The sequence below is a fragment of the Trichosurus vulpecula genome, chromosome 2 (assembly GCF_011100635.1).
Source record: "Trichosurus vulpecula isolate mTriVul1 chromosome 2, mTriVul1.pri, whole genome shotgun sequence".
Classification (NCBI taxonomy): domain Eukaryota; kingdom Metazoa; phylum Chordata; class Mammalia; order Diprotodontia; family Phalangeridae; genus Trichosurus; species Trichosurus vulpecula.
In genome coordinates, this window is record NC_050574.1 from 455238161 (window position 1) to 455250735 (window position 12575).

Sequence of the window (12575 nt, forward strand, 5' to 3'; positions counted from 1 at the left end):
CAAATATCATGCCATCTTCTGGATAGAAAGTATTTTTCTTTACCATACTCAGTAGAAGAAAATGAATTGTCATCATTTAAAAGAGAAATCACCACCCTATCCAGTTCATCTGGTAACTATGAGTTTATTCATGATTCATTCAACTGTCACTTGAAATAATAAGTCTGATTGAAAATGATAGTCATAAATCAGATACTCTATAATGAGATTGTCATTAAAATAAAAAGGTATTTGGTACCCTTAGTTTATTTTTTCTAATCACTTGAATTTTTATCAATAGAGGTTATTAAACCTCCTAAATTTATTATTTAATGTTACTATTGTTTCTTACGCCTTAAGTGCAGTGCGGTAAATGCTACAGGAAAATCTTATACAAAACCAAAGACCTGACCATATCATGGTTGAGCTAAAAAAAACAAAAAACCAAAAATGAATAGCAATTAATGATGCAAGAATGGGATTTGTATTAAAAAGGCACCTGGTATCATAAAAGTATTATAGTTACATAAAAACCCTAGGACTACTTGTTATATAATGATTTGCATCAATAAAATTCAGAATGTTTGAAGGCTTGGCCCTAATTATAAATAATATTTGTCTTGCTTTTTTGGGCAGTTTTTCAAAATCATTACTGAGAAGTAGATTACAATCTGTTAGAAGAAAACACTGTATGCTCTTTACTGAACATTTCTGGCACCTAAAATTCTGTAATGCAGAATCTCTTTAAAATAAGCATATTATGGAAGGTCTCATGGTTTTGTGAAATGTAGATTTTAATTTGTGCTATCCAATCTTTCTCTGTCAATTTTCTTATTTTTCTGCCCTCTTCTCCCCTTCAACCTGGGAAATGCATATAATGTGCCTTCATGTAATCATCTCACTCACATAGGTTTTTGTAGTGTGGCCTTACTCTTATAGTATGTTCATCTTTGAATATAGTTGTGGTATTGCCTTTCCTTCTAATACTCACATACCTGTTGAAATTCCAGTGCTTCAACAAATCTCATCTTAACTTTGAGTGAGGCATTATCTTCCCTCTGTATGCCCACAAGCATTTCATTTTCCATTAGCATACTTCTTGCCCTTAATGCACATCCATAATGCAAATTCTTTTTCTTTACTTAATTTATGAGTTGGCACTTGGCAGTCACTTCTGTCTCTGTGTCCTTGCATTGATTCTTCATTTTAGATCATAAATTCTGAGAACACACAGACTGGCTAGCAGCTAGCCCATCACAACTCCATACATACAGAAGTGCTAAATAAATCGTATTACATAATGGTCATAAGAAACTATATGCATATGCTCTTTTGTTTTGAGTTGGCACATAATGTTTTAAGTATTTTATGTAGGATATATTTAATGTCTATATCCATAAAACTCTATCTTTATGAACTATATTGTACATATAGACAAGGTTAATTTCTGCTTTATATAAGATAAATAACATTCTTATTACAAAAAAATATCAAAACCTAAAATGATTAATGAATGTTTAAAAAAACTGCCTAGTCATTGGAGAATTAAGAAAGGAGCAAGCCCGTGCTTATAAAAGTAAATGATAGTAGGGATCAATTTGACCATTTCTGTGTTTATAATAACATTATATATGACATATTGAATTTTCTACCCTACTTATTTTGAAACAAAAATTCTTGCCAGACATTAATTTCTATTCATTCAAGAAAGATTTGCTGAAAACACTGATATTTTCCCTTGTAAAACTAAGATTAAGATACGGTTTATCCTCGTTCAAGGTAAAAATAAAATAAAATGTGACAGAAAAAAGGAGGAGAAAAAAGTGTTATTAGACTTGTTAAGGAAAAAAATCAGCTCCAAAAATGCCCTTCTAAATGTATTCTGTCTCTACCACATCCTACTTTTATGCTCGTTTATTCATTTTTCCTATCTTACAATGTTTCCTATCCTCTTCCTCTGGAGAGGAAGCAAAAAAGTAATCAGTTCCAACCTTGGTTATCTCCCCATTGTGAATAACTGTAAGAGCCATAATATAATGACCTTAAACTAATACTAATTAAAACATGCTGTTTGGATTATCAGTTGGAAGAAAACATTCTTGATAGCCTTTTGTAATATCATATAGACTAGAAATGATGCACGTAAAAGCCATTTTATCAGTTAATATGCATTTATTAGAGGGAATACTCAGTATTTTTAAGGGGTATATAATAGGGAATAGAAATATATCTGCTGTCAAGGAGGGTGTTAACTTTTGAGGTAGAAAAAGAAGACAGGCAAGAAATTAACATAAGGAAGTCAGTCATAGTCATGCTCAAATGTCAGAGAGTGGGAGATATAATTCTTTTTGGTTTTTTTTGACGTATGATTATGAGACCTAGAGCTGTGAATTGAAGGCAGGAATATGGTACGTGAAAGGAAATAGGGAGGTTGTTCTATGACCAAATAGTTAGAAAATGGGGAGTGAAAACTAGTAGGGAGCATGGTGTACCCACTCAGGTATAGAGGGAAATGAGAAAAGCCAGATTAAGTGAGAATAAATGATTTTGAATTGGCAATAATCAGACATTCAGATTTGATCCCCTAGGGTAAGGGAAAATTATTGCAGGAAATGATTTTAGCTTTAATACGTAGCACATTTTGAGTGAGAAGGGGTAGAACTTAGGAAGGGAAGAAGGAAGTTATGGTAATTATATGTAAAATATACTTTGGCAGATGTTTTGATGATGGGTGTCAAAATAAACACAGTTGAACAATATTTGAAGTAGTTGGACAATTTAGGAAGGGTGTCAAAGATAATGAAACATTTTGAATTCAGCGGTGTTTTTGATAGTGATACCCGGTTTATTTGAGTGTTACATTTCCAAATGCCAATTTATTTTCATTGTTTTTGAAAATAATGTTGAAGTTTAAATCTTATTAAAACTGCAAATTCAATCAATTAAATTCCATGTAGTAAATATTTAGTCTCCATTTGGAGAAATTCTTCTCAACTTAAAGACTTAAGGCTTAAAATAATTACTTTAAGACACATGAGCTATTTCAGATATTCATATATAAATGCATGATAATTTTTAGATGCAATTATAGATTCAGACTCCTGATGCACAGAGAACTGATATTTCTTCTAGAACTAACACCGCCACTAGACTTGTAAAATTTATGGAATCAGTGGGCAACGTGTTAAGCTATAGATTTCACCAGTAAGGTGTGTGTGTGTGTGTGTGTGTGTGTGTGTGTGTGTGTGTGTAGATGAGGAAGTAAATAGTTAAAAAAGCAGGCAGAGAATGAAAACTCATTAATTCATCTCATAAGTAACATTTATTAAGCTCCCACTATGTGTAATGTACAGATCTTTACTATATGCATTTCATATCTTAGTTTCCTCTATAACAAACTGAATTTTTGTCATTTAATTTATTCACATATTTATTATAGCACAGGCAAAAGTATAGTAAACAAAATAATTTTGAACAAAATATAGTGCAGATTGTTAACAAATCTTGGCAACTTGTTGCTCACTGATTTTACCCTTCTCTCTTTGCTTTGATTGCTAAGTTTGTGTATCACTTTTTAAAATATGCAGCAGTTGTATTTTGTACAAATACATGGCCATGCCATTTTTTTATGACTGTTTAATGGTTTCTTTTAAGTTCAGCAAATATAAAAGTACTTAAGAATGAGCACTAAGCATGCATTGCTGCACACAGTTATAACTATTTTAGGCTATGAATATCTGAAAACATATGCTATCTGATTTACATTTTAAGGATGATGAAACTGTCACATTAGTAGGGTGTAGCATGCTGAGAAGAACTCCCACAATGCTGCAGTTGTTCCAGTAATATTCATCCTTTCGTTTTGCCTTTATAAGAAGATATGCAATGCTCTGAACATGATTGATCCATACCACAGCTGTAGACTAAATTAAAGTGAAGTTTTAAATATTAATGTTTCTCTGGCAGGGATTAAAAGTTATTTTCCCAATGCTCTATAATAAAATTCATTTGGGAAGAGGCTCAGAGGAAGGAAAATGATCAGGTAATATATGAAGTCACCTTTTAAAGAAATGTCTATTTCCAGTGTTTCCGCTACTGTGTTTCTGATGACATTCCACTTATAGCTAAGCTTAAATAGTCATCACCTGTGATGACATAAGAGATCTAGAGAGGACTCCAAGTCCTCAAATAAATTAATTATATTACTATTACATGACTTGCAACCCAAATTATTCAAGTAATTGTTTCAATTCTCCAATTTAGAATGGTTCTGGGCACACCCATGTGTCCAGTGATTTTTGGTTCTCAGGTGCCTTGCTTTTATCTTTTGAAGTCCCTTTGTAAAGCTTCACCAACAGGTACTAAAACCTGTTCTCCAACTTCAAGATAACAATAGCCATTTTATATGATAGCTAAAAAATATTAGCCTGGTTTCACATTCTGGTAGTTTAAAGTGAATCAATTTCAAATGGATAACTAAGGTTCTAGAAAGTTTACACAACTTATAATATTTTGGATATGTGCCAGTGGCCCCAAACTGTTGAGAGTTTTCTTCAAAATAGGATTGGTAATGGAGAATTTACTTTTCTGGAAGGGGGGAGAAGTCAGGAGGAGGGAGAAGACAGAGGATGAGTGTCATGATGCCCCTAAGAAACTCTGCCTAGGGGCATCATGGGAATTTGTGAGGGGGGAAAAAACTCTGTGTTTATACAGGAAATATGACTACCCATGGAGTCAAAACAGTTTTTCTCTGGGGAGTTTAGCCAGAGACTCAAATTGAAGTGAGCTTTCCATCAATTACAAAGGAATATTTAGTTATTCAATTAATAATTCAGTATTTTCACTTCCCATGTGTCACAGCATTCCTTACTCAGACCAGCAGGACCTGCTTGCCATAGAAGAAGGCAAGCACAGTTTCTCTTCATCCAGAAGGAATAGCTGTGGAACTGTGAGAGGGGAAATTTCCAAAGAGGGAAGATGAAGGGCAAAAACAGAAAGTCTACAAGGGGAGTATCAGAAAAAGAAAACAAAGACATATGGGTCAGAAAAGCACACTAAATGGAAAAGGGAAGAAAAAGAGGATAAATAAGCATATATTATATATATATATGAAAAAAATCCCACAGTAAGAAATGAGAAATTGACAAGAAAAGGAAAAGAGATCTGTATGGGGGGAGGGAGAGGAAATCTCTCCAGTCTTCTCTGGGCAGTGCCTACTCACCTGAGACACAGAAAGCCAAGTTACCTTGTTTCTGCATTAAAGCACATTCATAAATGATAAATGATAGGCAGTTTTGTGAGCTTCCATCTAGAGCATCTGTACTTTTGATAACTATGACCCTTGTTAGTGGACTCACATCTCCAAACTCATAAGCCCAGGAAAGACATGTCGTGTGGGTCCAGATAAAGCCCTTTCTCTCCTTAAGCTCACTAACATTTTAGGAGTAGGTAATATGGGATTTTGTTGTTGTTGTTGGGGTGTGTGGGTAGGGGAGTAATGCCTATTCTTGTTAAAAGGTCCTAGGGAAGACGGTGATAGCTGAAATGGCCTCCGTTTCTTAAGAACTCTGTTTTAATAAAATCCATTTGGGAAAGGATATGTCTATATACACATCTAATACTAAACATGTCAAATGTGGATAAGAGGAGCCAGCGACATTTCTGGATGCGGGAAAAGAAGACTGCAAATAGCAGAGAGGAGTGCCACACTCTTTGGCAGCTCCTGACATTGTAATGTATCATCAGCGACCATATAAATAAGCTCCAGCCGCTTCAGTGTTTTTGTTGAGTCCAGTCTGCAGTGAACCAGAAGGGGAGGGGGTGGTAGTGGGGGTGAATTGGCAGCCCTGAAAACAATTGATTTCGGCCTGCCTGGCGGGTCCCTGAGGGAAATCCTCCCGCGCCTCTCCTATCCCACTGGCATCGCGCATTACAAAGCAGAGCAATTCTCCAGAGCCGCGGTGAGCATCCTCTGCGTGGACTCTGGGGAAAGCCCTGCAGCCTCTGCCACCGCGGCACCAGCCGTGATACAGCTGAAGCGCCTCATCATTTCTAAATATTGCCTTAGAACTAGCATTCCTATTTGTCCCGAAATAGCAAATTAGAAGGGGCGAGGGGGAAGGAAAGATGGGAAGAGACACTAAGAAATGGCAAAAAAAAAGAGGGGGGCGAAAAGGTAATTGGGCAAGAGATTTCCTGTGGGTGTCTGGGATCTTAGAAGGTAGAGGAGAAGCCAAAAAAAAAAAATAAACAACAACAGATTGAAGGACTCTCACATTCGTGATTTCCCTTCTTATTCCTGTAACTGTAAAAGATAGAGGGAAAGAGGAGAATAGTAATAGACGCGATTAAAAGGGTGCACAGATTAACCACGCTTTGCTACCTGCTTGAGACAACAGATCACTTAAAAAGTCTGAGCTTTCTCATCGCCCCCGCACCAGTATCTCCAGATCGGCTCTATCCCTGGCAAGCTCTGCGCCAGCGACAAGATTTCTCCCCCGTGGCACGGATTTGTTCCGTGCTTCCTGTGCACTGGGGCAAAACCTGTGCAAGATGGGTCTACTTTCTCGTAGACCACCCGCCCCCCGGAAACCCCTCATCTTCTCGTATAAACACACCTGCCTGGCAGGGCTAGGGGAGGAAGAGACAGGGCCTCAGCTTGGAGGACTGAATCAAAACAAGAAGATGGGGGTTGTGTGTGCTTTCGTGTGTGTGTAGGGGGTATATATTAAAGGATAGTCAAGAGAAGACTCCAACCCTACGATCGCCCCATTCCAGATGATGGCTGGGGTGGGGTGGGGGGGCAGGAATCCATATGTCTCTGGGCCAGAAGAGGAGATTCCACTCGGAATACAAAACAAATGCCTAGGCGCTGATGAGACGCATTTCTATACCTATTAGCCATTGCGGAGTATTTCTAAATTAAAGAAGATATGACTAATGAATAGATTAAAGGAAGAATACCTCTTCCATCTCCTCCCCTTTCTTCCCAAACCTCACAGTCTAAACCATTGGAATTACCTTTCATCCAGTCCACCACTTGACTCGGCGACCATTTGCTCACTGGTTCCATTATAAGAGCCATTGGGAATGGGATCGATTTCTTTGTCAGGCGAGGAATTCGAAAGGAAAAAAGCACCCTAGAAATCTTATCTTTCCCCCTCTGGTTCTTCTTCTCCCGTTGAGAGGATAGGGTGCTCTCTGGGTAGATAGATGGGTGGGAGTCGGGGAACCGAAGGAAGGGAAGCAGACTGCCTTATTGTATTAGCTTTCCCGGTAGCACTCCCTGCTGCAAATTCTCTCAGCGAACCTGGAGCATCAGCGACAAGCAGCCCAGCCCGGGAGAGGGAGGGAGACGCCACCAAACCGCAGCTCTGCTCCTTCTCCTCTTCTTCCTCCTCCTCCTTCGCCTTCAGCTGTTTCCCCACCTCCTCCTCTCCGTCCCTCTCTGTCTCTCTCTGTCTCTCTATATAGGGTTCCAATTCATACTGCTGTCTTTTCCCGTGGGGGGCGGGGGGAGGAGGGGGACGCTGAGCACGCTCAGACGTCTGCTGCCCTCACCCGATGCTGCTGCCGCCGCTGCTGCTGCTGCTGCTACCGCTGCCGGTGACTGCTACCACCAACACAGCTCTTAGGTGCTGCTTCCTTAAGCAAGACTAGGATAAAACTAGGGCGTCTTGGCGGGAGGCTGTTGGACCGAGACTCCGAAGGCGAGCGGTCCTGTAACTCAGCAGTGCCTCGGTGTCCCTCTCCTTCCCGAGAGCTCCAGTCCCACACCCCCGCCACCAAACTCCCCGGCTTGCCTCTTGCAAGGAGATATAAACCCCAGGCACGGCACACAGGCCAGCGGAGGTGACGAGGTGCTTCTTGCCACCGAAATATCCCTCTCAAACTCCCTTCAATGGGGAGAGGGCGATGGGAGAGAGGAGGAGAGAGAGGGAGACTCCCCTGCAAACCTCTCACCTCCTGGCCCTAGATGCTAAGGGGGCGAGGAGAGAACCCGCAACCCAACTAGTGCACGAAGCAGTTTGTGTGTGTGTGTGTGTGTGTGTGTGTGTGTGTGTGTGTGTGTGTGTGTGTGTGTGTGTCAGGGCCAAGACTGTGGGGGCCGGCCACACCAGAGGAACACCACCTGCATCTTCCAAATGAGCTCCCACTGCTTGGGATGCACTTCTGACTGCAGCTGTGATAGCAGCAGCAGCAGCAGCCTCCGCTGGAGGCCCCGGTGGGAGGAAAGGGCTTAATCGGGAGAGAGAGAGAGATCACGATTCCAAAGGAAACCGAAGGCGAGGGGCTCACCGGTCGCCTCCCCCACCTCCGCCCCCCCCCCCCCCCCCCCCCCCCGCCTTCTAGCAATTCGGCGCTAGTGGGCAGAGGTATCGAGTTACAAAAAGCCTTTATTATGGCTGAAGAGTTGCCCTCTGTCTCCGTCTGCCGGAGGAAAGGGGGGTGGGGAAGCGGGAAGCGGTGGGGAACACCGCTGGGCAGGGAGATTACATCAACAGCCGCTGCAGCACAGCCAAACAGCGGTGGCGGGGGTTTCCTCCTTCCAGATTGCAAAGCGGGCTACGGAGGGAATTTCTACGAGGAGCACGCCACAGTAATCCTTTTTGTGCTTTTAACGTAATTTTCGGTAGCCAGAAACCAGTATTAGTGATATACGAATGGGTATGGGGGGAGGGAGTGGCAAGTGGGGAGGCGATTTTATTTCATCCCTTTTTGAAATGGGACTAGGTTTTTTTTTGTCTTTTTGAGAAATGCTGATTGTATATGTATCCATGTACATATAATATACGTATATATATATATATATATATATATATACACATGCATATATGAATGTATATGTATGTAATATGGATATATATCGACGCTATATGTTTATGGATATACGTATACACATATATGATCACCCCTCTACAGCCATTGATACACACATATAGCCGTAGATACATATAGCCAGCCGTTTTCTCTCTGATATATACATATACACACATGTGCATGTATACACATATGTATTGTGCATACATACACACATATATCTATATCCATCCACCCCCCACCCCCCCATCCATCCATCCACCCACCCACCCACCCATCCATCCACTCTATCTATCTATCTATCTATCTGTCTGTCTGTCTATCTGTCTATCTATGTCATTATTTGGGAATTAGATTCTATAAGCCCCCAGAATTAAAGGATTTTGCAAACAGAACTGAATGTTGAAAACAAAAGGGCAGCTTACAGTTCTGTATGTAGAGATAGACAAAAACATTAGCAGCTTCTGAAGTTATTATTCTTTGTATATAGGTGGGACAGTGGGTAGAACACTGGACCTGGAGTCAGGAAGAACTGAAAGACACTTACTAGTTGTGTGACCCTGGGCAAGTCACTTAAATTCTGTTTTCTCATTTGTAAAAGAAGTATGATGCTAACACCTCCTCCCAGGGCTGTTGTGAGGATCAAACAACATGATAATTGTGAAGCACTTAGTCCACTGCCTGGCACACAGTAGGCTGCATAGAAATGTTAGCTACATTAATATAGGTATGAATATATCTATGAACATATGTACATAAGTATCCACACACAACAGACGTTTGACTATTGACTATATGTATACATATATACATCCATGTATCTATATGTATAAAATAGAGCTATGTTGATATAAATGTACATATGTATGCTCCCAAAGGGCAAGGATTGTATTTTGTTTTTTTTCTATATCTCCAATGTTTAAGTGCCTGACATATAGTAGGTGTTTAATAAATGCTTATTGGCTTATTGGGTGTAGGATGTGTTCAGAGAAGACTGGTACCTCTGATATGATGGCTGCTGAGCCTTTTTCAGGGCTGCTTTCCACCTTTGGTATCCACCTGTGACTCCAGGAAGCTGTGGCATGCACAGTGGTCACACCCCAGTAAACCTTTTCAGCAGACAGGCTGAACCAGGTTGAGGGTAACCAACGGGTCTCAAACCCCTCAGTGAATTAGGGGGGTGTCTGCCCCAAGTGACTTCCCCTGGTGGAATGGGTGGATGAGAACAATTTGTTCCAACAGCCATGAAGGCAGCTGAAGCAGGCCCTTTGGAGTGCTTGAAGCTTGGTTAGACACTGAAGATGCCAAGGTCATTCACTGCATCTTGAGCCATCACTAGTCGTTTTGATTCTGTCCTGCTTCTGGACTGTGATGACTCTGGAGGAGAGAGTAAGGCCGACTACTTCATGCAGCTCTGCCTCACTTAAATCCAATTTACACAGGCTTTGAAAGACATCACCCATGCCATTTTACCATTATACTTATATCTCAAAGTCCTGTGGTGACAGGTAAGCGACAAAGCAGCAAGTGCAGATACACTGGAGCTTTAGTCAAAATCCTGGCCGCAGGTGGCCTAGGCCATAGGGTCGTTTCTCACTGGAAGCAGCAGTGGGATTCAGCAGCCCCCTGGGTGTCTGAGCCACCTTTCAAGAATCACACTGCTTACCTCCTGGTGTGAGGAAGGGGCTAGAAAAGGTGCCCTAAAAATTGTCTGCTTATCCAACCCTGCCGTGATTACCGCAGCAGCTGGGGAATCCCATTCTTTGGTAAAACACACAAAAAATGTACAAAACCGTCTGTCAAGATGATTCTACTCACCATTGGCACATGGAATGTGTACACACTTATAGAAAACATGAAATCCAGTGGACCTGAAAGATGAACAGCTCTTGTTGCTAGAAAACTCAGAAAATAGTAGCCCTGAGTGAAACAAGGCTGGCCAATAAAGGCCTGCTTACTGAAGTCAGAACTGGATACACATTTTTCTGGAGTGGCCTCAGTGAAGGGGAGTGCTGTGAAACTGGTGTACGTTTTGCAATCAAACCTAATCTAGTCAACCAGCTTGCATGCCTGCCAGAAGGAGTGAACAACAGGCTCATGACAATACAATTGCCGCTTGCAGGAAAATGTCATGCCACCGTAATCAGTGCCTATGCTCCCACTATGATGAATCCTGATGGGGTCAAAGAAAAATTTTATGATGACCTGGCGACCCTTCTCATCAATATGCCAAAAGAGCTTATAATTCTGGGTCACTTTAATGCTAGAGTAGGCTCAGACTACCAGACTTGGCAGAGAGTCTTCGGAAAGAATGGAATTGGAAACAGCAACAGCAACAGTCGCTTACTACTGATGACTTGTGCATCTCATGACCTTCTAATTACCAACATTGTCTTCCATTTACCTAAATGCAATAAAACTTCATGAATGTACCCTCGCAGCAAACATTGGCATTTAATAGACTATGTGATTATAAGGAGAAGAGACAGACAGGATGTGAGAGTGATGAAGTCAACATATGGTGCAGAGTGCTGGACAGATCACAGACTTATCCTTTCCAAGCTAAATATTGGCATTCAACAAATGTGGTGCCCCAAGGCAAAATGACCACCAGAAGAAATAATGTCAACAGATTAGAGCTCTTCTCTGAGCCAGAACAGTTTGTTGCTAACTTGGAGGGAAAATTGAGCCAACATGCAGTTGGCAACAGTGGGGCAGAAAAGGAGTGGGCAGTTTTCAGAGATTTGGTGCATAGCACTGCATTGGTTCATCTGGGTCAGAACACTCAAAAACACCAAGACTAGTCTGGTGAAAATGATGGTGAAATTCAGAAGCTGCTAAATGAAAAATGAGAACTCCACAGGGATTACCAGCAGGATAGCTCATCCATCTCTAAGAAGGCAGCATTTATTTCCATCAAAAGCAAAGTACAAGCAAAGTTTAAAGAGATGCAGGATTATTGGCTCAGTATGAAGGCAGATGAAATTCAGTTTTAGTCTGATAGTAACAATCCAAAACACTTTTATGATGCCTGGAAGGCTATTCATGGTCCAAAGACCTACGGTGCATCTCAACTACTCAGTGCTGACAGAGCCACGTTGATTAATGATAGGGACATGATTCTACAGAGATGGGCTGAACACTTCCATAGTGTTCTCGACAGACCACCATCAATTGATGGTGAAGTCATTGACTGTTTACCTCAGGTTGAAGTCAATCCCTCCCTAGCTGAAGCTCCAACTGAAGAAGAGGTTTTGAATGTCATTAGGCTCCTTTCATGTGGCAAAGCACCTGGTGCTGATTCTATTCCAGCTGAGATTTACAAGGTCCATTACTCATTCAAAAGCTGACAGAAATTTTCCAGGTTATATGGCAAAAGGAGGTTATGCCCAGGAGTTCAAGGATGCCTCCATTGTCCATCTCTATAAAGGTAAAGGAAATAGATTGTCCTGTGACAATCACAGGTGGATCTCTTTCTTAGTCATTGCTGGCAAGATTCATGGCAGAGTCCTCCTTAATAGGCTGATCCTTCACCTGGAAGATGGTCATCTACCTGAGAGCTAGAGCGGCTTCAGAAAGGGCCAAGGAACAGTTGATATGGTGTTTGCTGCCCGACAACTCCAGGAGAAATTCCAGGAGCAGAACAAAGGTCTGTATACAATGTTTGTAGATCTGACCAAGGCCTTTGATACCATTAGTCGTGAGGGCTAATGGAAAATTATGTCAAAATTTGGTTGTCCGGGGATGTTCATAAGCATTGTATGTCAATTTCATGA

The 12575-nt window shown here is 41.2% G+C and overlaps 1 protein-coding gene across 5 annotated transcripts in view; it reads right to left on the bottom strand.

The window, feature by feature from the left end:
* CNKSR2 (connector enhancer of kinase suppressor of Ras 2) overlaps window positions 1–7324 on the bottom strand; it is a 334206-nt gene extending 326882 nt beyond the window's left edge. For all 5 annotated transcript variants that reach the window (XM_036747697.1, XM_036747696.1, XM_036747695.1 and 2 more), the window contains exon 1: window positions 7000–7324. In XM_036747697.1, coding sequence (XP_036603592.1) covers window positions 7000–7063 — 64 coding nt within the window. In that variant the 5' untranslated portion in view covers window positions 7064–7324. The remainder of the gene's footprint in view (window positions 1–6999) is intronic.
* Between the last annotated feature and the right edge of the window lie 5251 nt (window positions 7325–12575).